The 27,465-nt window shown below is 41.9% G+C and overlaps 1 protein-coding gene across 3 annotated transcripts in view; it reads right to left on the bottom strand.

Annotated features, from left to right (window-relative positions):
• RNGTT (RNA guanylyltransferase and 5'-phosphatase) overlaps positions 1 to 27,465 on the bottom strand; it is a 1,651,651-nt gene that overhangs the window by 609,760 nt on the left and 1,014,426 nt on the right. For all 3 annotated transcript variants that reach the window (XM_085611178.1, XM_085611177.1, XM_085611179.1), the window contains exon 12: positions 6,950 to 7,018. In XM_085611178.1, the coding sequence (XP_085467304.1) occupies positions 6,950 to 7,018 (69 nt within the window). The remainder of the gene's footprint in view (positions 1 to 6,949; positions 7,019 to 27,465) is intronic.

Here is a 27,465-nt window from a genome sequence, read left to right as displayed (position 1 = left end):
CGACATTGGGTTGCCTTAATTAAATTTAGAAAAGCTCTAACCTTACCAATAAAATTAAAATTGTGATTTTTTTAAATATTTGTTTGTGAATTAAATAAAATATCTAATCCTTTGTATATTGTATTGTGGTATTGTGGTTCTAATCGTTAAAATTGCTCAGTAATGACTCAGCGGGGTTCCAGCACTCAAATAATGATTACATGTAGGTCCACAGAAGTTGAAAGGTTAAGAATCACTAATCTAGAGTGTGTTTAATCATATCTTAAGCACACAATGTTTTTGTCTTGGCAATTAGCATAATTTCTAGTTGAGTGATAAGCCTAGATGTTGAAGGAAACATAATGTAGGTTGCATTTTTAGCACCCTCTCAGCCAGTTGCCTAAACAAGGAAAGGATTGGGAAAACAGATGTCCAAGATAGGTCACCATTGGACCCATGAATTTCTAAACCAGACTTGTACATTGCTCGAGTCCAAACGACAGCACCTGAAATGGGTAGTGTTGACCATTCACCAAGAAGCATGAACATTTGCGATGATTCAAGTAAATTGGGACATGCAAATAGGTGGACTTTATTACAAAGACGACTTAGAAATCACATTCTTGAAGCACAACATTAAATGCTTTAAGTATCATTCTCTGTAACTGTTTCCTTAAAAACATTTGGAAAACTGAAGATTCAGGGAGTGCCTTGACCCCCAGAATTTTCCCTGACCCAAAAGCACCTGAAAAAAAAAATGCTAGCAATTTGGGACTTAATGGTATCATTGAGGAGCAGTAACAGAGTTCATTTGTGTTAAGTATTTTACAGGAGGAGTTTCGGACAAATTCTTGTGCATTCTTAGACGTGACTAATCTGAAGTACGTTCACCATGTTTCTGGACCTGGCAACCTACTGAAGTGGAATGAGTTCAGGGCGAAAATACACAAGGAGTCAGTCATTTGGAGGATAATTGGGTTACCCACTGAATGAAATCCCATATTTTCTTTTTCATTTGGGTGTGTTGGTTTTGATGTTGGTTATGCATACTGTTAAATCTAAAGTGACAGATAATAGCATCTCCAAGACTCCCAACACACTTAATGAACTCATAATCCTGATTTATGCCCTGATGTTTTGAAAGTTTAACAAAGAGGGCCTCCAGATCAAATGGTATATCTAGAATATTTTCTTGTGCCACTGATCTAAAGAAAGTTCATTAAAACCAGCTTTGTCTCAGGACCACACAGTTCACTAACAGTTTGAATTCCATGTTGGCTGGTACATTGCTGGGTCAATAATACTGCCTTTTCAGGTAGCTTTTTAGGTGGTTTCTTTTATCATCTAGGAACAGTTTAACACTTGGAACAATGTAATTCCACCATTCTCTCCATGAAAACGATTACACAGGAAATTAAAATGGCTTTGATGTATCTTGAAGACAGTGGAGTTGACTGAGTCAGATATCGTTATGTTATGTTATGTTACTAGGTATTTGTTGAGTGCGCGGCTACTCCCAGGAGTGTCCCGGCGCTGACCACGGGACCCGTAACACAAGCCAAAGACTAGCTGAAAAAGAAGGCCCTAGAAGATGTTAGAACAGCATTGTCTTAAGTTTGCGGCGAAAACATAAAAGGTCATTTTCCTGGCGCAGATCAACAGGGAGTTTATTCCATAAAGATGATACCAGAACCTGAAAAGAGCGGCCGCCCTGTCGTGAAAGATGATATCTGGGCATATGGAGCAGGTGTGCAGAGGAGGACCGTAGCGAACGTGTAGGCACGTAGTGAAGACAGCGGGCTCTTAGGTAGGGTGCGCCGATATTATGAGAGGCCTTAAACGCAAGGACCAAAGCCTTAAAGAGAATTCTTTTACGAATAGGCAGCCAATGAAGTGTTCTCAGAAGAGGGGAAGTGTGTGTGCGTCGGTCAGCAAGAAAAATTGCTCGTGCAGCAGCGTTTTGAGCCACTTGGAGGCGGTTTAGAAGAAATTCCGGTATACCCAGATAAAGGACATTGACATAATCAAGTCGAGACAGGATCAAAGCCTGCACCACTGTCCTTCTATGGGATTGAGAGAGCAGAGGAAGAAAATTTCGTAACATCCTGAGCAGAGCAAAGCATGTGCCTACCACCGATTGTACCTGGGTGCTCATAGAGAGTTTACAGTCTAGTTTAACCCCAAGATTCTTTACAGTGGTTGCCAGATTAGTGGGCGGAAGCATGTTAAATGGCCACCAGTCACGCCAATTTCCATCTGGTGGACCACCAAAAAAAATCATTTCAGATTTATCTGAATTGCATTTCAGGTGATTGGTGTTGAGCCAGCTGAAAACTGCTGAAAGGCAGAGCTTGATATTGTTACCATCCAAGACTTCATCTCTGGCACACGTAAATAGTAATTGAGTATCGTCTGCATACGAGACGATTTTGGCACCGAATGATTCAGCCAACGTTGCCAGGGGTGCCACAAACACATTAAAAAGGGAAGGGCTCAAAATGGAGCCCTGAGGGACTCCAACATTCATAGCTTCAATGTGGGCCTCAAAAGGAGGGGACCAAACAGTTTGCTGTCTGTTTGTGAGATAAGACCGAAACCACTGCAAGGCAAGGTACCCGATACCGCACCTCCATAGACGATCCAGAAGAAGGTCATGGGGTACGGTATCGAATGCTGCCGATAAGTCAAGAAGGACCAGCACTGCTCGGCCGCCCCCATCCAAGGTAACTTTGATTAGTTTGGAGACCTCAAGGAGACCAGTTTCAGTGCTAAAGTTAGCACGAAAGCCAGACTGGCTAGGATGTAAGATGTTATTGGATTCTAAGAAATCTCCGAGGATGTTATTAACATACTTCTCTAAGATTTTGGATAAGGCGGGGAGCAGTGAAATAGGTCTATAATTACTCGCTATCAGGGGGTCAGCGGAAGATTTTTTCAGCAAAGGGAGAATTTTACCCAGCTTCCATTTCTCTGGAACAGTCCCCGTAGACAGCGAGAGATTTAATAATTTGTTGACAGCAGGGTTAATTATCTCAGCAATAGATGCCAGAGTTTTTGCAGGACAGGGATCGGTCGGGGAGCCAGATTTCAGGGTGCGGAGAAGATGTAAAGATTTCTCCATTGGGATGGCGGGGAAGTGTGTAAGATGGTTAGGAGAAGGGGGAGGTTGTTCGAGCAGCCCATCCAGCTGTAAGGCATGATTAAGACTTAATGAGTCGAAAGAAGCTTGTATAGTAGAAATTTTATTAAAGAAGAATACAGCAATGGCATCCGTCCAAGCCTTGGTAGGAGAGAAAGGATTTTTTATAACACTAGGAGAGGTAAAATCTTTCACTACTTTAAAAAGTTTGGCACATTTGTTACCAGCACGCTCAATTTTATGGTTCAGAAAACAAGTTTTAGCTAAGCGAATGTTGCAGTGATAGGTTTTTAACGCATTTTTATAGATTTGCTTAGCACAGACATCATAACCCTGTCGCCACGACCTTTCAAGATGTTTACAGTGGCTTTTGAGTTTCCTAAGGTCAGCCGTAAACCATGGTGCAGTAGGTCTTCCTCTATAGGCGGCACGGCTTTGAAGAGGGGCCAAGTTATTGACACAGGATTCAAGCCAGTTATCAAAAGAAGATACATCGTCTTTGTCAGTCTGGCACTAACCTTATTATTTGCAGAAGTGTTAGAGAAATCCATAATACAATGTGGCTTGCAGTGAACTTAAAAAATTAATGTATAGTCCTTGTTGAGCCCAGAAAAAAGAAAGGAAAATGTTCTTAGGAATTAGAAGTCATGGAAGTTCATGGGTAGATTTTACTGTCATTTCAGATGTTTCTCATCAATTACTTATCTTTTCATTTCAGATGCACAGAAAGACACCTGGAGGAGACACAATCTGAAAAAAAAATTCTTACACCAAGCCAGTTTGCAGTTCGAAGGTTGAGGTCTCTTCCTGCAGCTTTATGTTCTGCTTAGCACTTCAAATAAAGAGAAGGAAGAAACTCTTGCAACATGAGTTACTCTGAACTCATGGATCTTTTACATTAATTCAATTCCTAATACAAGTCACCCTCTGCTTGCTGTTACTGTTATTCTGAGGATGATTCCAGCTGACAGCTGAGGCACTAGTGCACACATTCTCTGGTTCTTTCATTCATGTGTGAGATTGGAGGTCACGGAGAATGCCAGCAAATAGAAAGAAAACCATATGTGAGATTCACAGCATGGATGTCTAGTGGATCTAAAGTCTGGAACCCTGTAAGGTATTCCATTCTTCCCAAGATTAGATAAAAAAGGAAGGAAAGTTCAGAGACGAATAAAGATTCCGCCCAGAGGTATTTCGAATGAAGTATATTTTTTCAGATTTCCATTGTATCTGACTGAACATGTTCATCGCTGTCTACATTCTGACAATATTTAGAGTGGCGCGAGTGGTTGGAACCACATGGAGGGTTTCCTCGATACGACAGTTAGCCTACTGGTTATTGATCAGACATTTGTCACCAGTGTCACAGATGATCTTAATCTGTTTGGCCTTCATCAGGGGATGTAATATTTCTCATTATACATAATCTTCGCATTATTACTAGAAATAAGAGCAAGAGCCTTTTAGACAGTCAAAGGTAGGTCAGTAGAATCCTCTTGTGAAGATTAAAGCATAAGAGTTGGAAGCTGCACATCAGGTTGTGAGGTGAGCAAAACTCAATGAATGGGTTGCATGATAGACTGAAAGACCTGTGGTACCCAGCCAGCAATTCTTTTTTGTAAATGAGATTCATCTCAGATTACAGAAGTAGAAAAAAAACTGTCAGAATTTTGACCATTTTATTTGGAAATTTCGTTCATAAAGTGAATACATTTTGACCCCTTCTCCTCATAGCAGCTCCCTTCCAGCTCTTCTGAAATGAAATGATTATTTGGTGTTATACACAAATTAAACTAACTTTCAGGAATATACTTCACAACCGCTATATTCACTACTTGTTTCTAAAGTCCCATGGGCTCATTTTTTAGTGAAACTTGTAGCACTGGCAATGGTTGACAAAGAGGAGGAAGTAGATCAGAGTGTGGATATTGACAAGGGATTTGTAGTCATCAGTGTGATGTTAGGTCTGCTAGATTTGCAGCTGTTGAGGGCCTGACTGATAAGGGAGTGGTGAATCAGGAGACATGCAATTTTAAGGGAACAAAAGAATTGGCCTCCTCTTTTGGTGACATATACTGAAGTAATTAGATGATGTCAGTGAGTGGGCATACATTTGAGACAGGATCTCCAAGTTAGATCAGAGCTTTTTTATATTTTTATCCTCAGATAAAAAAATGTATTCATGTTTTCCTTGCAAAGCCTTACTTTTTAGACAGGGAACTTGTGTTTACTTTTTTGCATAGTTCCTTACCAGAGGAAGGGGGTGCTCCCTCTTTGAGAGGAAAAAGAGATTAGCCTATTCCTTAAGGTATTGTTGGAGAAAATTGCCATGAGATAAAAAGTTCCCAACTATGCTTAAGATACTATCAAATACTGTATTTTTCAAGAAGGTTACCAGAAAATATTTTCTTTAGTCCAGAGAATTAACAAGGTCTGAAAATGGATTTATGTTTTGATTCTCGTGAGTTCTCAGTCATGCGTAGAGGAAGAAACTGCAGTGGTGACAGAAACTCATCCTTTGGCCCAGTGCCCTAGCCCAGGAGAGCTACAAATAGAACTGCCAATACCCAATGGGAAAGGTAAAACCCTTCAAAAATATCTTACATGAACACAGAATTCAGATGGAGTTTAGCTGTAGCAGAATGTCAGTAAAAACATGATAGAATTTGAGACGTAGTAAGCGGACTCCTTTTAAGTCCTTGCTGCACAAAAGTTGAAAATAGCCTACAAAGGGTGGACTTTAAGGCTTGCCATCTCAGTAACAACTTAGCAGGCCCAAATTCAGAGGCAAGTGGGCCACAGAGACTGTGTTAAATGTAGACCATAAAAATTGCTGTGTTAACTGCACAAAGGATTTCAAAGTTGGAGATGGAATGGTTCAAAGCATGTGAATCAAAGATCCAGTGCAAGAAAAATGCTAGAATATAAGGTCAGAGTGAAAACTAAAATGGAAGAACACTAGAAATTAGAGACAACAATACATAAAAGATAACAACAGGGTGAGCAAACCTACAGATAATAGAATACATCAACAATGGAGTGTAAGATTATACAGCAACATAAATGGGGAAGATAAAGAGACAGAAAAATAAAGAACAGTGGGGAAGAGGGCAAAGAGAAATTGTGGCACGTCTGAGAAAATTAGGAACTACTGGCCAATAAAACTGCATGTGGCAATATTGGAATATTTCAACATGTATGGTGAGAAATTAAATACTTTTAGACCATCAGATCAGGCAAAATACATTATTTAGAATTAAAGCATTTACACTTCTAAATGAAGTTGAAGCAACTAGCTTATTACGCTGATGATAACCATAGCGGTTCGTAGGGTTAGTTGAGCACTCTACCTAAATTTGTACGTTCCAAGATGTCTTTCCTGGTCTCTTTGGAATCCCAAAATGCCCAGACTAATCACATCTCCCTCTAAAACGCTTTTCTTATCCCTTTGGGTTGTGATATATCTCCCAATCTAAATTGAGAATGAACATTGCACAGGCCCACTGCGTTAGGCCACAATGTGCTTTGTCTTACTCCCTCCAGGACCTGATTCGCAGCGTGCCCCAAGATGCAATTCCTGGTTTCTTCATATCATTACATTAATAAAATGAAAGCTTTGGAATTAGAGTGTGTCTGTGATCAAATGCGTTTTGCTCATTATTTTGTACCTAGAATATAACAATATACATGCACACGCTTAAATAAAACCAAACACTTTTATTAACTAAGTTGGCAACATAAGCTGCAGTTAATTACTAAACACAACATTTCGCATAATTTTCACATATAATTGCAATATGTATTTTTTAACAAGAAAGTTGTTTGACTTACTCCAATAGGCTGAAAAATTAATCCATCCACTTCATGACTGACTTCTCTGGCAAAACTTCCTTCTAAAAGCTGCAGAATAAAATAAAACACACACTAAATATTTTCTAAATTAGCCATAAAGATATGGTCAATGTGCCCAAATAAGTGATTGAAACATAAACAATTACAGTTCATAAGAAAAGGCTGACACTTGAGCATGGCTATGAATTCATACATTTGGGCAGTTCCTCTTACCAGAGGGGTGGGCAACACACCCTCACCTAACTGTATTTCAGTTCAGTTATTCGTGTGTGGCTGCTATTATTTTTACATTTTTAATACACTACTCAAGGTTGCGCTTATGAGCTACTTTAATTTAACAAGTCCTCCATAGTGAGCCGGTTCGATGTATTCTCAAGCTTAGACCATCATCAGAAATGAAATATCAGTTACATTTTTTGTCTTTCATTAGTAAAGGGCGTATGAACTAGTCGCTGCTGAAGCATTTTTAAGTTTGTTTTTCAATCAGTAATAGGGAAACATGGTCTCACTGAAAAGAGAAGTGAACGTACTGCCCTACAGAATATCTGTAAAAAATAACTACACTGCTAACTACAGGACCAAAGTTGGTGTAAATAATAGATTAACATGCTTCGAATTATTTACGTTAACAAACTGGTATTTTCGCAGCAGGTCAGACAGGTCTGTGGGATATAAAATCACAGTTGCAAGCACCCCCGACTTAGCTGAAATAAAGTTACATTTAAATGTGTTATGAAAAGGGGATTTTGTTGTGTCAGTTTAATCGAAAGGGAGTTACATGTTTAGGTACCTAGTGATACATCACCAATACATAAAGTATGAACAGTAAGCTGCAAGTGGAGAGGAGGAGGCGGCGGCAAGCACAGGTTCAGGATTCACCCAAAAGCCCACACACCAGGCCACAATCGGTGTCCCTAGACATTTCCTTATGGAAGAAATGTAAGTTTCAGTAGGGAAGTATACACATTCTTGACTTGGAATGTCAAGGGCTTGAACAAACCAAACAAAAGATATATAAAGTTCAATCCTACATAAAGAGAAGTATTCACTTAGCACTCCTACAGGAAATTCACTCCACCCACACAGAGGGGGTACTAGTGTAGATATGGCCAAGGGTTTCAAACTACTAAGAATAACATAGATAAAGAAAGGAGATTTGTGGTGATATGTGGAAGACTAAATGGAAACAATATTGTTCTGATTAACATATATGCCCCAAACAAAGAGGAGACAACTTTTTGGGCGAGCATATCCTCGAATGGGCTGACGTAATACCCCTGCAGGGTTGGCGGTGATTTCAACTGTGTATCTGACCCAGATTTAGATACACCACATGTCCAATGTAAGATAAGATAAAAGGATAATTCAACAAGCAGAACAGAGAGTGAAGAGAAGCATCAGGTTTATTCCATATACCTCAGCCACAGCAAACCAACTGCCAGTTCAGGAGCCTGCAGACTCCTCATTCTACATTCTAGAACTTTGTGACTGCAAGGTTCCACTCTTCTACAATGTTCTGGTATCTTATACAGTGCAAGTGACCTAGGTGGCGGAGAGATACCACACATCTCCTTTTTTTCACAAAAGATATTTTTCTCAAATTCCCACCCCAGAAAGAACAGAAACACATAACAGTGAATAACGCATTTAAAGAGAGCCAAGTCAATTAAACAAATGTGTTAAGTAAGGATTTTCATTCATGGCTTCACAGAGTTAAAATTAGTATCACATTACACTACCAAAGACAAAGTAAACCATTTAATAACTTTGGCAGTATTACTTGACTGAGTAATCTTTTAAAAAACTCGATGGGTGAGTCAACAATCCACTTGATCTGACTGGAACCGCAGTGTTTTCCCCTTTTGCAAATCAGGACTGTCATTGGTATCTCCACTTTTTGACCTTGCTTCACTGTTATTTACACAAGGGTCCTCATTGTGTCCATCCTGTGTCCTGACTGCACTGTATAGGTTCAGTAAATGTTTACCATTGTTTGTGGCCAGCCGGAGCTTTCACTCTTACCCAATCACCCACTTTAAACTCGATTAACTTTGGTCGTATGCAATTTGTCAAACCTTTCTTTGCGGGCTGCCTCCAACTCCTTTATCATCCACTGTTGGCCTAAATCAACCCTCACCCAACCTTTGTGCCACTTTATCCACCCAGGTATCAGAATTAGGCTTCCTACTTTTTAATAACTCAAAAGGGATTCATACCTGTTGACTGATGAGGAGTTAAGCGAAAAGCCACTATTCGCCTCCAAACCTCATCTTACCAGCTCATCCCATTTGATCTTGGCAGCTGAATGCCCTCTTTGAATGTTTTGTTAAATCTTTCTACTGTCCTATTGGTTTCTGGGTGATACAGGGTACTAAGTATGTGTGTTATTCCATTACTTTGCATAAATTCCTTCATTTCTCAGGAGCAAAACTGAACACCATTGTCATTTAAAAGGGTCTTGGGTAGTGCTTCTTGTAAAAAAATAACCCTACCAGGAAGTTTATAACTGAGGTTGAGATGATGTTAAAGACAAATTTGATTTCTGGCCATCTTGAATATAAGTCAACTAAAACTAGAATGTATGGTGATTTCCTTTCTCTTATCAGTGGTCAAATGATGTCCATTAGTACATCCATCCAGGGACCTTCAGGTCAGTGACACTGCATGGAAGGAGTGTGCAACTTTGCTACCTTATTACTAGTGGAACAGGCTATGCATTTCCTTTTCTCTCTCTCAACCAGTACATTCATATCGGACCACCAAAGTCTAACCTAAGGCTTTGCTTGGTTTTAGTGACCCCCAGATGGCCTTTGTGTGCTATGTCAATCAGTTTTTTCCTGAGGGCTTCATGACGTATCAATTTTATGCCTCTGAAAAGACATCCATCTACTTCTGATAATTCTTCATTGACCATCCAATATGGCCTCAGTCACTCTTCATTCTTTTCTACACTATGCCATCCCTGGATTAACAAATCTCATAATTTATTTAGAACGGGATCTGTTTCTAATTCTCTTTTCCAATTTTCCTCCTCAATCACCGCTTTGGTGATCACACACACATTTTCTTTGTGCAATTCTATATGCTCACATTGGTTATCACAGACTTTCTCTACCTTATCAGTGTAATCAACCAACCGGGACACGCAATCTGCAGAAATGTTATGTGTACCAGGGATATATTCTGAGTCAAATGTGTACTCTTGTAGATTAATTACCCATTTTTTAATTCTACTGTAAATTGCCTCCAGTTTATTTTGTAAATACCCCTTTAAGTTGCTTGTGGTCTGTTCTTAACTTGAACAGAGTCCCCCAATACAGTTCTTGAATTTGTTTAGCGCTGAGTACACTGTCAATGCTTCTTTTTCACTTAGTTTATTTCAGTACATTGAAGTTTACATTTGTCTTTCCTTACTGTAAGGCCATACTCTTTGAATCTGTCCGAAAGTGGCTTAAGTCTTTTCATTATGTTGTACCTGATAGTTCCCTGATATTAGCACATCATCCTGATAACAGAACACCCCTAAGATACAGACAGTATATTAGACATGGCTCTCTGAATGACCAATGCCAGCATTACCAGACCGAACGGCATGCGTTTAAATTGGTATGCCCCCATGGGCGTGATGAAAGCAGTGAGGCCTTGAGAGTTACAGGGTAGACGGATCTGGTAATAGGTGGCTGTTAGACCTAATGTTGAGAATAGCTTTGCTACAGTTGTGATCATTTGGCAAAGGAAACTTATCAACAACTAACTCTTTGTTGAGGGCGCACAGGTCAACCCACAGGCGAATCTTGCCGTCTACTTTTCTTTCCACTACAATGGGTGCTATCCATTCAGTTGCTTCAACAGTTTCTAATACATCCATCAGCACAATGTTTCTAACTCTTCTCTCACTGCGTGCTGTACACTCAAGGAAAGACTATGTACTTTAGCTGACAGTGGAACTGCTTTCTCTTTCAATTTTATCTTGTGCACATATCATTTGAGGCATCCTAACATTTCTGTGAATACTTCAGAATAGTCTTTCTCAAAATCAGATTCCACCTCTACATCCTTGATAACATTCGTGATCAGTATTTGAGGTACTGCATTGGGATTCTTATACACTCCTATGTCTTTTTGTGCTGGCCATCCTAAAGTGTTGTCTCCTTTACAAGAAACCTAAACTTTGCATACAGTACATCTGTTTTATACTCAATCTTTCCTACAAAATACCTGTCATCTTTATTGGCTGACCACCATACCCTCCCGGGTGTATATCCATTTTCTGGAGCTTAACCTGTTTCTTAAACAGTTTATTAAATAACTCTTCTGAAAGTATTGTTAGTCTAGAGCATGGGTACTCACAAACTTTCTCTCGGGGGCCAAATTTACAGTGTGGTTTATGGCCAAGGGCCGGACCGGTGGGGGCAGGGGCACTGGGGGAGGAAGGCGGGGCTAGAGCAAAAAAAAAACTATGACCATGAGGTTGAACACAGGCCCCAGCAGCGGACGCCTTCGTCCACTGAGCCACCAGACCCGGCATACACACATCTCTATCTCTCTCCCTTCCTCTCTCTATTTCTCCCTCTCCCTATCTCTCCCTCCCTCTCTCTATTTCTCCCTCCCTCTCTCTCTCTCCGTCTCCCTCCCTCTCTCGATCACTCTCTCTCTCTCTTTCTCTCTCTGTCTCCCTCTGTCTCACTCACTCTGCTTGTCTCCCTCTCTGTCTCCCTCCCTCTCTCTCTCCCTCTCCCTGTCTCTGTCTCCCTCCATCTCCCTCTGTCTGTCTCCCTCTATCTGTCTCCCTCCCTCTGTCTGTCACCCTCCCTCTGTCTGTCACCCTCCTCCCTCTGTCTGTCTCCCTCTATCTGTCTCCCTCCCTCTGTCGGTCTGTCACCCTCCCTCTGTCTGTCTCTCTCTCTGTCTCCCTCCCTCTGTCTCCTTCCCTCTGTCTGTCTCCTTCCCTCTGTCTGTCTCCTTCCCTCTGTCTGTAGCCCTCCCCCTCTCTCTCTCTCCCTCTCTGTCTCCCTCCCTCTCTCTCTCCCTCTCTCCCTCCATCTCCCTCTGTCTGTCTCCCTCCCTCTGTCTGTCACCCTCCCTCTGTCTGTCGCCCTCCCTCTGTCTGTCGCCCTCCTCCCTATGTCTGTCTCACTCCCTCTGTCTGTCTCCCTCCCTCTGTCTGTCTCTCTCGCTCTCTGTCTCCCTCCCTCTGTCTCCTTCCCTCTGTCTGTCTCCTTCCCTCTGTATGTAGCCCTCCCTCTCTCCCTCTCTCTCCCTCTCTCTCTCTCTCTCCCTCTCCGTCTCCCTCCCTCTATCACTCTCTCTCTCCCTCTGTCTCCCTCCCTCTATCACTCTCTCTCTCCCTCTCTCCCTCTGTCTCCCTCACTCTGCTTGTCTCCCTCTCTCTCTCTCCCTCTCTCTCTCTGTCTCCCTCTCTCTCTCTTGGTCTCCCTCCCTCTCTCTCTGTCTCCCTCCCTCTCTCTCCCTCGGTCTGTCTCTGTCTCCCTCCCTCTCTCTCCCTATGTCTGTCTCCCTCCCTCTGTCTGTCTCCCTCTCTATGTCTCCCTCCCTCTGTCTCCCTCTCTCTCTCCATCCCTCTCTGTCTCCCTCCCTCTGTCTCCCTCCCTCTGTCTCCCTCCCTCTGTCTCCCTCCCTCTGTCTCCCTCCCTCTGTCTCCCTCCCTCTGTCTCTGTCTGTCTCCATCTGTCTGTCTCCATCCGTCTCCCTCTATCTGTCTCCCTCCCTCTGTCAGTCTCCCTCTATCTGTCGCCCTCTGTCTCCCACTCGCTGTCTCCCTCTGCCTGTCTCCCTCCCTCAGTCTTCCTCCCTCGGTCTCGCTCTCCCTCCCTCGGTCTCCCTCTTTCTCTGTCTCCCTCCCTCGGTCTCCCTCTTTCCCTGTCTCCCTCCCTCGGTCTCCCTCTTTCTCTGTCTCCCTCCCTCTGTCTCCCTCCCTCTCTCTGTCTCCCTCTCTCTCTCTCTGTCTCCCTCCCTCTGTCTGTCTCTGTCTCCCTCCCTCCATCTCCCTCTCTCTGTCTGTAGCCCTCCCTCTCTCTCTCCCTCTCCGTCTCCCTCCCTCTATCACTCTCTCTCTCTCCCTCTGTCTCCCTCACTCTGCTTGTCTCCCTCTCTCTCTATGTCTCTCTCCCTCTCTCTCTCTGTCTCCCTCTCTCTCTCTGTCTCCCTCCCTCTCTCTCTGTCTCCCTCCCTCTCTCTCCCTCGGTCTGTCTGTCTCCCTCCCTCTCTCTCCCTATGTCTGTCTCCCTCCCTCTGTCTGTCTCCCTCTCTATGTCTCCCTCCCTCTGTCTCCCTCTCTCTCTCCATCCCTCTCTCTCTCTGTCTCCCTCCCTCTGTCTCACTCCCTCTGTCTCTCTCCCTCTGTCTCCCTCCCTCTGTCTCCCTCCCTCTGTCTCCCTCCCTCTGTCTCTGTCTGTCTCCATCTGTCTGTCTCCATCCGTCTCCCTCTATCTGTCTCCCTCCCTCTGTCTGTCTGTCGCCCTCCTCCCTCTGTCTCCCTCTGTATGTCTCCCTCCCTCTGTCAGTCTCCCTCTATCTGTCGCCCTCTGTCTCCCATTCTCTGTCTCCCTCTGCCAGTCTTCCTCCCTCGGTCTCGCTCTCTCTCGGTCTCCCTCCCTCGGTCTCCCTCTTTCTCTGTCTTCCTCCCTCGGTCTCCCTCTTTCCCTGTCTCCCTCCCTCGGTCTCCCTCTTTCTCTGTCTCCCTCCCTCTGTCTCCCTCCCTCTCTCTGTCTCCCTCTCTCTCTCTCTGTCTCCCTCCCTCTGTCTGTCTCTGTCTCCCTCCCTCCATCTCCCTCTCTCTGACTCCATCTGTCTCCCTCTGTCTGTCACCTCACCCGCTGCTCTCACACCCTCCTGTCCTCGTCACCCTCTGTCACCTCACCCTGCATGTGTGTCACCCCGGGCTGAGTCAGCTTCCCGGGAACACACACAGCCGCACCCAAGTACTTCACAGGTCTTTAAAAGACCATTCACTTGTTAATGAGGCTTTGTTGTATTTCACCTCTTCTTAGCACCCCTGCATCTCCACTCATTCAGAGTGGAGATGCAGGGGCGCTAAAGAAGAGGAGAAATACAACAAAGCCTCATTAACAAGTGAATGGTCTTTAAAAGAATCGCCCGGTCACCATAACTCCGCGCTGCTGCAACCGGCGGTGTTTGCTGACACTTTAAAAACTGACACTTTAAAAAAAAAAAACAACACGGGTACAATGTCTGCAAGGTCCGCGGGCCGCCAAGGAAGGCTTGCCGGGCCACTGGCGGCCCGCGGGCCGTACTATGAGTACCCGTGGTCTAGAGCATGAATCAAACATCACCTCAACCTTAAGGTATTCTATCCTTACCACATCTTTGGGGTTGCTAGACCCCACATTAATAATCTGCAGTAAAATTTATTTGCACATGTACAATTTCTTCGCACACCTCAGACACACCTTGTTTCTCAGGTTTCTTGCTACCAGAGCTACTTCTCCAGCCCACAATAACATTTCCTTTCTTCCTAAACTTATTCCAATGGCTTTCATTGCTGGGCATTCCTTACTGTTCGCCATGTGGCCAACCCTCCCACATCTATAGCATCGTCCCTTTAAGCCGACACTCCTTCTGTCCTCTGTCAAAAGAGTACACTAAACTATTTGAATCTCATTTTTCTCATTCTCAGCTATTTGTACCTTTTACTTACTACTGGTGTCATGTTCAATCTCTTTCACACATGCTCTACGTGTTCTGCCACAATCAACACATCTCCCAAGGGAGGATCATCTTTTAGACAAAGTTCTTCCCATCCTGGATGCACTTGCCATTTGTTGCTTCAAACTTACACGAGGGCGCCAATTTACGCAACTCAGACACAAATTTCTGTACTGTTTCTCCTTCCTTTTGTGAGCACTTCCCAAAATGATAACGCTCAATGATTGTACTGATCCTAGGAAGGAAATGATTATCTAATTTCTTTATACTTATTTCATATTGCTTTAACCCCCTGGATTCATCAGCACTGTCATGAGTGATGTAATATGTGAGATCATACATAGTGTATACTAGGGGCTGAAGTAAAAGTAATTTGACTTCACTATGACTTATTTCAGTGTTTATTTGGATTTTTAACACTAGTTCTTGTCTCAATTTAACTTAACTATAAACCCACTTAAAGCTTTGTGTTTTTTCAGTGAATTTCTGTTTTTTCCCCTTCATATTCCAAATTGACTCAGTGCCCAACCCTGTATGGGGAGTCAACCCCTATTGTGCACAAAGTTTGTCTACCAAAATGTTACTATTTTAAAACTAGGGAGCTGTTAAGGGACTGAGAAGAAGCTGAGGGTGAGTAATCAAATGTGAAAAGGGGATGCTATCCTTATGCAGATGTCTTAGTTTAACTATTTTTAGCCTCTTTAAAAGTACATTGTGCCTCAAATTTCTAAAAGCCCATACCTCCCCTCACATTTGTAACCCATTGGTTTTATAGTGGCATTAACATCTCAATGTGCATTTACTTCAGGCTGCTAATCAGGAAAGACTTTGAATTAAACACCTCCTAATCCAACAAAATGGTATTCAGGAGTGACTGACTCTCTGTGTCATGAATACAAAATGGTAGCGCTCTAGTATTTCATTAGAACTCTATGATGAAGCTGCGGTTGAACACTAGGGAGTTAACCAACAAACTGCTGCTGGTGTTGGAAATATCTGCTTCTACCAACTCTGCATGTCATGTTTATTGATTTGGATGAAGAATATAATTGAGTAGTTCATAGAAAGTGTGTTGGCATTTTAGTTGTCTGGAGTACCATCCATACATTCTATGTCAATAAGAAAACCCTCATTTACTCATTAACTACAGTATCCTCTGTTGTATGAAATGGTTTCAGTTTTACAGCTTTGATTCTATCAAGATGGCATTCAGGTGTGCCACAGTTTTTTCATGAATACAGAATTCAAGAACACTGGCTGTTTATTATAACACCATGGTAAAACTGCAGTAAAACACTGCGGATACAACTGGCAGGCTGTGCCAGGACACTCCTTGGAATAGCTGCACGCAATATAAGTAGCCTATCATATCATATCAGGCTGCTCCTTCTGAAGTACATGTTTCATACCAGGCTTTTTTCGGCATTGATGAGGAACATATTCAGTTTTACATCTCTGATTTTATCAAGATGGCTTCAGCGGTGCCACACTTTTGTCATAAACAGAGAATAGTAGCTCTTTGTCCGTTATACCAATGTGGGAAGCTGCAGCTGAACACTTGGGAATCAACTGACAGGCTGCTGCGACTGTTGGAAGCACACGTTTTACTCAGAATATCATACTTTTTTCTTACATGGCTGAGGAAGATTGTGTGAGCTTATAGAAAATGTGTTCTCATTTCATCTTCTGGAGCACGTTCCACAAACTCTATAAGAAAATGATTAGTTAAAACCATTTCCTCTCAAACACAGTCCAGCAGAGGATGAACATTGTTTTTAAATCACAGTAAAACACACCACAATTCCTTAAGTTGGTATGGTACCACCATGATGCCAGGCAATCAAGGGGTGTTACTTTAGGAACTCCTCCCCACCCCCAACATGTCCCGGGGAGTCAGGGTGTGCTCACACTGTCCATTATATATATATTTGTAAGTGGCAGGAACTATTTTCCTGGGTCCTGTAATTAGGCCTGGGCAAAAATTCCGTTCCGCTCGTGGAAATTGCGATAATTTGACATTTTCGCGTTCCGCGGAGAGCGCGAAAATGTAAAAATTTCCGCAATCCGCATCTTACAGAAAAAAAATTTCTTGCTCGCGCTGTAAAAAAATACATTATCGCGTGCGCGCGATCGCCTTACCTGAATCCCCGCGTTCGCCGACAAGTTTTCCCGATCCGGTCGCCCTCTCCACGAGATGTTGGATTGTTGGTAGCCATTTGCACTGTCTCGCGACAGTTCGCGCCCGCATTAAGGTCATTTGTCGCGCGATCACGTCATTCGTCGCGCGATCACGTCTTTCTTCTCGCGATCATGCACGGCGAGAGTATGAGATGATTGAGATCTCGAACACGTCATTCTCCACCGTGAGCGAGAGCTTGAGGACGCGGGCACGTCATATCAAACGCGAGCGGGTGGGACAAGTAAAAACAAGATGGCCGCCCCGTGAGCAACCGCATGGGTAAGTTGGCGAGCCGCGATCACGCAGAAAATACCGCGAAGGGGGGGGGAACTTCTGCGTCTTCGTGATATTTCCTCGTGTTTGCGGAGATTTTTAACATTTTCGCGATAGTTTGCGAAAGTGAATTTCGCAAATTCCGGCCACCCCTACCTGTAATGTCACCCACAACACATTGTTCATGATTTAGCCAACCAATAAGGATTGACCAATATCTATAAATTCTTTTAAAAATTGTATATATTATTTGGCAGGTGCAACTATATTTATCAAGAAAGCCTCAGCATTGTAACCTATTTTGCGGCATAGGATAGACTAAAGTGCATTAGTGGCCACACTAAATTAGCAAACAGAGCTATAGCATATAATCAAATGTAATGGAACAAGTGCAAGCAAAATATTTAAGTTAAAGTGCAAATAATAGGACTTTCAGAACAATTTTAGGACATATGTTCTCCCTTACTTAAACATCTGGTACCTTATCACTAATGTTTTCTGGAGATTAACCCCTTCATGCCTAACCCAACAAAAAAAACTGTGACACATGCCCCATCTAGAGACGACACTGTAGGGAAAAAATAGCTGAATTGATCATGCAGTTGTTAGGGATACCAGAAATTGACTTTTACGAATAGTGTCGATGAAGATCAGGTCCTGGACTTGAAAATTCATAGGGTACATCAATTCATCTAGCTAAGATGATGGTTAAGAAGACTGTCTTTCAAAAATTAATTTTACAGAACAGCAAATGAAGGTGTTGCCAATGGTCCACACTCATTATTTCGAACTGTATATCAGCAAATGTTATACATTGTGCACATCAGAGCTCATAACCATTTTGAAAGTACTGAAAAAAGCATGAACTTCCGTTAGCACAAAAGCATCGTTGGCAGGTTTAAAAAAAAAAATTAAACTGAGCTTTAATACCTGCCACCAGGAACTCCACTATATTTTACCACGGGGATATCTTCAAAAGCAAACTACTCTGATTCACATTCCACACTGACTGGGATTCCCAATACACAAGATTCTATCTGACTATTCTGCATGTAATCTCATGCAGTCCTACGTTCAGAGAGAGAACTCTGCTATCCACTACCCCTGCTTTTCTAGTGCATGTTCAGCTCTTTTCAGATAGGTCTCAGGAGGGATGCTGATTGAGAGACTCACAAAAGGGTACCCCGAGGCAGGATGAAATTGGCATCCATTTCTTCGAATAGTTAACTTTCTCACTCTATTTAAGCTTCATCTCATTCTCACTGTAACTGAGTTGTCATTCATCTCCTGAAGTTTTAGCTGGAAATGTTAAAAACTGAGGAATGGCAAAGAATGACCATGGCAAAATATATGCCAGTATTGTGTGTGCCTGCATGAGGCCCATAGACACCACTAAACATGAGTTTGTTTCGACTGGAGGAACAAATACTTTCATAAAATATCTCTTGAGGAGACATAAAAAATACTTTGGTTTTCTGCAAGGCACAGATACTGCCAAACAGAAACAACAGATCTGGAAGTTACATTTGAATGGTTTGCGAAAAAAGAACGAGAATACAGGCAACCAAAATTTGAAACTAAACCACTGTTAGTATTATGACGAAGTTGGTTCATCCAAGAAATTCCATGAGTGATGCAGAAGTATTTCCATCATGATTTCTACTCATGCCAACGTACAGCACATACAGCTGATATTAAGAATTTTGAGTATGGCAAAGATGTTGAGTTGATTATATTTTAGATTCACCACTGAAAGTCAAGCAGGAAAATTTGAGATGTCCTCATAAAGTGTAATATCACAACACTCCATTGCAGAAGGACAGAGAAGCATGAGAGGATTCAATCTATTTAAGCTGTTGATGGTGTTAGAATAAATCGGATTCATTGTCCAGGGCATCAATGGGAAGAAAGACTTGAAGAACTAAAGGATACCCCTTCATATCAGAAAAAGATTTTCATAGCACTGCTCTCCTCTGATACAAGACCACATGATTTAGGAATTCGTAGAAATCAGACGGATGGAGAGCTCGAAGCAGATGCCATTAGAAAAGTTCTCTAACATAAAAAACAAGAATGCAGGGCCTAGAACATATCTTTTTAGGCCTTGCCTACGCAGACCATGTGCTGTCTCTTTGAGACATGCTGTTTCTACAGTATGAACTGTAAGCACCGCCCATCTTTTTAATTGTCTCCTTTTACTGTCCTTCATAAATGACTGCTTTTCTTTGGTTAATATGCTAAGTAGTCCCTTCTTTGCTAACCTCCCATGAAGACGGCCCCTGTTACATGTGCTCTTACTCTTCAAGCTATTTACGATACTTTTGGAGCACTCTTTTTTTGCGGGCCTGCCTCTGCTCATATTAAGTGTTGTGTTTTGTTTACTTTGTGTGTTTACAAATATTTTCATAGGAGTCATAGACTGAGATCAAATGTCAGAGGTGTTTTGAGGGCGCCTGTTCCATGCACCAAACCCCTCCCGCTTTTTTAGCTTTTTGGAGCTGGTTTTGCATTGCTTGTTCGCTGCCATACCCGCCCTTGTCTTCGGTGTTTCCAGCTTCGGTACACGGTGCTGCTCAAAGTTCACTTAATTACCCTGTGCTGTGCCACCCATCCCCTCTCGCCATTCGCTGTTTATTATTTTCAGTGTTGCCATTTAATCAGTTTCATGAAAACAGTCCCGTGTGTGTAGACCATGCCTTCCCTCTTGCATTATGGCGTCCGAGGTCTGGACCACCACCCATAAGCCTTCAAAGTGAGGGTTTATTTAAACTGTGCAGGATCAGGGGCATTTATTTTGGTACACAGACGGACTGGGAATTCATAGTTTTGCTGTCTAACACAAGACCGGAATCAGTTTTTCCTGGAAGATTAAGATCCAAACTTTGTTCACTGAAAGGCGCTCACAGGTTTTGCTAAGTTGAAATAAGACAGCCCAAAAGGAAAACCTAACATGTTAAATGGTTGTTTTCGTGATTTGCTGTTGACTGGACTGCAACCAACTTTGCCCCGAAATTTTGAAGAGTTGTTGTTGGTCTGCCTGGTAAGCGAATAATAAAGCACAAGGAAGTAGGCGGCTGGAAATGAAACAAAGAGAAGATTCCTTCAAGACGCCGGCACCTTTACTTAGGTAAAACTTAGATAAACTATCTCCTTAATTGATAAGCAGCTCTTCCACCCATTCCATGGCTTATTTTATTAATGCACAATAGATGTCATGTCTAGGTGTAGCTTCAGATGGATATAAAAATAACTAATACATGTCTAAGTGTGACCTGATTACCTGGAATGGGGGTGGATCGTCAGTGGTTTTCAACATCTCTACTTGAGATTTTCCTCTTCCTCTTATCTGCCTCTTTACGTTCAGGTACGCTTATAACTTGTGTTCACCCTACCACCCTCTGCCTAACCACCAACGCTATAATTATTGGACTAGCAAAATAAATAGGGCATGATGCCACACTCCACATTTCTTGAAGGCAAGGAGTATTGCTGTCAGGAATAGAACTTCTGACATGCAGAGTACTGGCCAATGCTTAAGAGTGTTTAATCCACTCAGCTTTTTTCAGTCTCAAATGTCCTTGGCAGCAGGTCACATACACAATGAAATGTAGAACTTGATGTGTTTTTCATAAGAAACATGTGGTGTCTGATTGGAGAGTTATCAAACTGGGTGATATAGTGTAAATGAAGCAACCTGCATGGATAGTAAATATCACATTGGTTGATATTTATACATGCAAAATGCTCATCCTGTTCCATGGCTAAAGACTTATAAAGTCCCTAAGGCGAGACCTACTGGCTATGCCAATGCTTGTTTCTAATACCATTGCGAGCACAGTTGCATCTCAGCCTTTACATCTTAATGAGGCCGAATATATTAAATTCTAGAACCGTAGGCCATCAGGTTCATGGCTACTCTATGAAATTACTACTACAAAGTAACTGTTTGAGCATTTAAAAAAGCATCACTCATTTTAAAACCAAGATCATCTGGCTTGTGGCAAGCTATGTGGTTTTTAGCATGTGAACATTTTTCAATTAAATCAATGTGCCCTCAATAAATGTAATGCATGCATACAGAAACCGGAAAGCACAATTGCCATGGTTGTCATGCTGTCACACAATTCCACACCCCAGAAAAACTAATCTGCTAACATCGCCAATCAAGAGTGAATTCAAACTCCTGCCAGTAGGAGACAAAAAACCTCCGAAAGTAATACTAGCCAATCTAAAAAAGGCTAGCCAGCTATGTGATCTGTTTAAGCCCAAGCTACTGTCCCCGGAATTTAATCTAAAATCCATGGGAGGTAAGCAATTGTTTGTAACAGGACAATAAAGCAATATTCTACTGGAGCTAAGAACTACAAAAATGATTTTAATACAGGGAAAGAAATAAAAGACCTGATAGCTCCAATACAGTCTATTCTTTAGGTGTCCATTGCATGGTTAAATACCCATGCAAATTCTTGCACACCCATTCGTCTCGGGACAGTTTTCTGTCAGTTAAAAGTGAGAATTATTCTCATTGGAGCCATCAGTTGATATTCAGCACAAAAGAAAAGCTGAAACTGAAGTATTAAAGCAGCATAACTGAGGCCATGCCTGGTTAACAAGCATTGGTAAATGCATTAGATTTTGCCCTCGAGATTAATAATAAGCAGTTTTTGTTGCAACGGTAGCTTGCTGAGTAGTTGTACAAAATGGGAAACAGCGTTTACATCGCATGCGATTACAACGCGGACTTTACAACAACTCTTGTTACAGCGCAAGTCATTACATCGCAAGTTGTTTCTACGACTTGCTGTTGGGGGCGAGCTAAACTAAGGAATAGTGTAATTTACTATTCCAACACCTTCCCTACTGTTGCACACGCTGGAGTCGGAATAGTAAATTACACTATTCCTAAGTCCAGCGTGCCCCCTACAGCAAGTCGTAGAAACGACTTGCGATGTAATGGCTTGCGTTGTAACAACACAGTCACTGTAAGGACCGCGTTGTAATCGCATGCGTTATAGCGCATGCAATGTAACATTGCATATTCGTACAAAATAAGTTACAGAAAGTCTGTTAAAGTGTCATGACTAGTTTATGTACAAAAAGGTAATATATTGTGCTGTGACTAGTGGTACAGTGCAGGTAAGAAACAGCAACATTTTGAAAAATGAAAGAGGGGAATAATAAAATCAATTGATGTAATAGCAATATTATGTTTTTGGAGGAGTTATGTCAACTTTTGGGCTCGGTGCCACTGCACCTCTGCTGCACCATTCAAATCATGCCCCTAGTGCCTACTAGATAAACGCCCTTGTGATTGCCTTTTTTAGTAGTAACATTTATCAATAATCTGGGTTTAGTGGGGTGCCTAGAGCTTTTTGCCCCAGTGTCAACATCTGCTGCAACACTTAAATCATGACCCTAGAGCCTATAAGCTAACTGCAGCTGTGACTGCTTATTTAGTAGTTAAATATAGTAATATGTGGTATTTAGTGGGGTCCTTAGAGCTTTTGGCCCCGGTGCCACTGCAACTGCTGCACCATTCAAATCAAGCCCCTGCTGTCTGCAAGATAACTGCATTTGTGACTGCCTGTTTGGTAATAAAATATAGCAAAATGTTGAGTTTAGTGGAGCTATTACAACTTTTGGCCTGGTGCCACTGCACCTGCTGCACCATTCAAATCAATCCACTTTTAACAGCAAGGTAACTTCAATTGTGACTGCCTCCTAAGTAGTCAAATATAACAATATTATGTGTTTAGAGGTGTTGTGAAACGTTTTGGGCCTGGTGCTACTGCACCTGCTGCACCATTCAAATCATGACCCTGTTGTCTGCAAGGTAACTGCACTTGTGGTTGCCTGTTTAGGAATAATATATAGCAATATTAGGTGTTTAGTGGGGTGTCTGGAGCTTTTGGGCCATGGGCTACTGCGCCTGCTGCACCATTCGTATAATGAACCTGTTGCCTGTAAGACAACTGCACTTGTGATTGCCTGTTTGGTAGTAAAATGTGTGGTAGTAAAATATAGCACAAAATGGTGTTTAGTGGTGTTATGACAACTTTTGGCACTGCTGCACCATTTAAATCAATCCCCTTTTAACTGCAAGGTAACTGCAGATGTGACTTTCTGTATTGTAGTAAAATATAGCAATATGAGGTGTTTAGAGGAGTTCTGACAACTTTTGGTCCCGGTGACACTTGATCTGCTGCACCATTCAAATCATGACCCTGTTGTCTGCAAGGTAATTGCACTCGTGACTGCCTGTTTAGTAGTTAGATGTATCATAGCTCTTGCATATTAACTTTATTTTTAACATGCAATGTTTATTACAACATTTAGAATTTGATAAAATTGACCAAATAGATTAAAGTTGAAAAAATCCATCCGATAAGCCTACAAAGTGCAAAGAAAGGTACTGAGGCATGAATAGGAAATGCTACAAATGTTCTAAGGCTAAACTATCTGCTTTATAAAACTAAGTAATAGAAAACAAGCATTCCAGCATACTGTTAGAAGCTGTCCGCCTTTTCCAAGGAAAGAGATCGTATCTTGAGAGTGAATGGGGCTTAAACACTGTGAACAGCTTTAGTAGAAGTATTGTAAATGCATGCAGCTAGGGGAAGTTGACCCAAAAAAAAGTGCCACACAAAAGCAGATGAACACAGTGATTCCGGTATGGGAGCGGGTAAGAGCCCCCTTTTAAGATATCATAAATACAAGTGATTGCAGGCAAAACCTAAAAATGGCTGGTATGTAAATGTTTCAATTTTTTGCAATTCTTTGATTGAAAGACTTATTCAAAGTATTTACATTTCGGGAAAGTTTTAACCTACATGGAGGAAACATCTACAAACTTGAAAATCTATAGCCCACTGCAAGAATCATTCTTTTCATACATTTTTTAATTTACTTGTTGATTTCGGATCTCGAAGTCTTCGTTCTGAAACTGATGTGAAAGAAATAAGTGTCTACCTGAGCGGCAGGTTTCCTGCTTCCTGTCATCATTGGTGCTGACGAAACTAGTACTCAATTTAAATTCTTGGTTTGGGGGTTTGGAACTGGAAGGGTTGAGAGTACAGGAAAGAGTTACCACCAAATATTTGCCCCCTTTTAAGGACTCCAAAGACTTGACTGGTATTAAAATCAAGATTGTGTTTGCTAATCATATGTCAAGAGCATTCTTTTTCTGCTTGGAAAGCTACAGCATGCCTCATCAAAGATCGTCAGATGTCCGAGAGGAAACTTCACACACTGAGAGAACTCAACTAGCTCCCTCAATCTGCTACCATCATCTTTAAGACCTGTTTCAACATGTACAAAGAAGTAGAATGTGGGACCCCACTACACCTGCTATGCACAACTCTAACTACAGCATCTTCACACTAGAGATCAGGAAATGCAGAAAGGAGAAGGCGTGTTCTCTTGTTATGCATTTATGGAGTAGTGCGCCATTCAAGTCAAAATCTGCCATCCCTCCTCCACTTCAGGGACAACCCAAGAATGGCTCTTCAAAGATTGTAGAAAGAGATAAAAAACACAGCCACTGACATTCCTGCCCAAGCTATGGGAAGAACCCATTCAAGAAGTTACAATAAGTAGTTGCAAATAAAGTAGGAAAAGGGCAGCAGAGTAGCAAATAAATGGTAGTTATATTTGATTTTGATGAACATCAAACGGGTAGAAAATGGTTCTGATGAATTTACTTGGTCGAACAATTGTTGCATAACTATTCTTTTAAGAATGGCTTTTATCATGTGGGGAAGAGGAAGCGGGGTTCTGGCATTTATCCTGGCTATGCCCAGGGGTTCGTCAATACTGCGGTAAAAGTGTTCCAGGTGTTGGGAATTATCATACGCGCGGACTTGGAAACTGACCCCAAGATGGCACAACTTGGATGGGATCTTCCTGTAGCAAAGCTATACGTCCACTGGGGGCTATTGTTTTTTTTACTAGCTAAGGGCCAGGTAGCAATCCATTGGATGAGAGGCCCCCCCACGTCTTAAAGATTGGCAAGCAGACATGATTTACTGTAACGCACAGTCGGATACATATAGCGAGCTACTCCCTCCTAGGACCCGTCCCCAGGAATTATTGGGAACCATACAAAACTTACCTGTTAAGCAGAACTGGGGATACTAATGTGGATTTACACACTATGACAGCTGGGACCTTGTCCAAGGACACAGGGAGGGAATTGGACGAGGGAGCTACGAGCCGGGAAGGAACCATGCTAGTATGATCAATGGAGCAGGGCGATGCCAATGCATGGGTTGTCGGATTAAGTATGGATTTAATAGTTTCATCTGGGATACCGTAATGTTCATTGGCAGATTCACTTAGCTGATACTCCCTAAATGCCTCTTTTATACTGATTGTATCTCACCTACTTTCTGTACTGAGGTGACTTTTTGTACTAATGCACCTCCCTACGATGTTCGCATGCTTACAGGTAACAGAAATTGCATTTATGTTTGTTGATAAAACTATGCCAAATAAAATAATAAAAAAGAAAAAAAAGAATGTCTCATCAAGTTGACAAAACCGACCTGTTGAGATTCAAATGTCAAATTAACTTGTTTCTTCATGTGAGATTGTGCTTTTTTGGCTTGGTGGGGGCATTCCACTCCCTTTGATCACCTGTTCTTTTTGAGAGGTTGGTTCCCCTCCCCCCCCTTCCAATTTGCTCCTCCACCACTCACTCTCCATTTTTGACCATCTCTGTCTTTAATGCCACACCCGCTTTCCCCTTTCTTTTTTCCGATCTACTTACCCTACCCTTTTTTCTGACCCACTACACTGTTCCCCTCTAGTCAGAGCCCTCTTCTTTCCAGTTTTTTTTATTTGTTTGGACTACTGTGTTGCAGTAGACACAGAATGAACTTACGCAATCCCATTTTTTTTTACTGTTAATAGATTACATTTTATTGCATTTTCCACAAAAACTTTTTTTCCATTGAAAATGCATTAAAGCAATTTGTCTTTTCTGCAAAATGAAGTTTTGTCAGTTTTATTCCCCAAGCTAACTTTCTCCATTTTAGAAATTGTCAAACTTGTGGCATTCCAGAAAAGTTTAAATTTAAATTTAGTTTTGGATTTCACCTAAAATTATTTTCCTTTAAAGTGTTTCCTTTAATGTTTTTTATTTTTGTCATTCATTAAAATTGCCTTACCTTAAAATTAGTTTTGTACTTTTTGGGTTTGTCAAATGTGGTTTCTCGTGTAAATGCATTACTATGCTTATGGAAAAATGTAATAAATAAAAGTTTTAAAAAAATAAATGTAAAAAAATGTGGTTTCTAAATTTTCGTTTTTCCATTAATTCACATACATGAAACACAAACAATCTCAGATGCATTTCCGCCATGGTCTGTACTCATTTGCAAACTGCAGCTTGAGTCAGTAGCGTGCAGAAAACAAGAGTACAGCAACCTTGCGGCATGATATTTAAATACAGCACACAGTATGTATGAAAAACTACCTTTCTTTGAAAGTTATTCCAAAGTGATTGGTTGATAGATGGAGAGATAGGAAAGGTCCAAATGAGACACTCAACAGTAAAGTGCTTTGTCTAGTTCCTTAACAGGTCCTAATTCAAGACATTCTCTGTCTCTCAGAGCCTCTGTATATCCTAGGTAAAGGCAGCATGGAGCCACATTCAATCTTTGGCATACGACTGCAGTGCAAACAAATACATGCATCACAGGAGTCCAATAGCCCCCCCCCCACCCCGCACATCAGCCCCTCCAGCTAATAACACTTGGGATCTGGTGCTAATGTGGCTGCATAGGTCATGGAAGAAACTATACAGGAGAAAACTCTAAACAAAACTACCCCTGGGATGCTGGCAGGGAGAACTATTGAAGGGGGAAGTGAGTTTGGGGCTGCTGACCAGCTGGGAGTGCTAGAGTAGGACAAAAAGGGTGTTTCAGATTTCCTAAGAGAATAACACAGAGTGCGTAACTGCATGGTCAGTGAGCATGTTTCCCTCTACCCACCCAAACCCACATGAGAATGAGGCACAAGAGGAGAAAGGGTCTGAAAAGGGAAAGAGAAGTGTAGAAAATGGGATCACTAAGAGACCCCAGTGCCGTTATGTGCACCAGGATGGCATCTGGCAGCTAGGTAGCCCTTGTAAGGGCTGGAGCACAGCAACAAGATCGGCCAGGCCATCCCATTACACATCTTTTCAGCCTGGCCAAGAATCAGGGGTACAAAAGTATCAAGTTAGAGAGTAGTCATAACATAATAAAACCATATTTTAACTGCCTGGCCCTGAAAACTTAAGGCCTGAAGTCCATCTCCAGCAGGAGACAGAAAATACAGGAAGTTATGTAGGTAAAAAGAGTTTATATCTATTCTA

This window comes from Triturus cristatus, chromosome 6, assembly GCF_964204655.1.
Source record: "Triturus cristatus chromosome 6, aTriCri1.1, whole genome shotgun sequence".
Lineage (NCBI taxonomy): Eukaryota > Metazoa > Chordata > Amphibia > Caudata > Salamandridae > Triturus > Triturus cristatus.
This window is presented reverse-complemented; position numbering and strand designations above follow the sequence as displayed.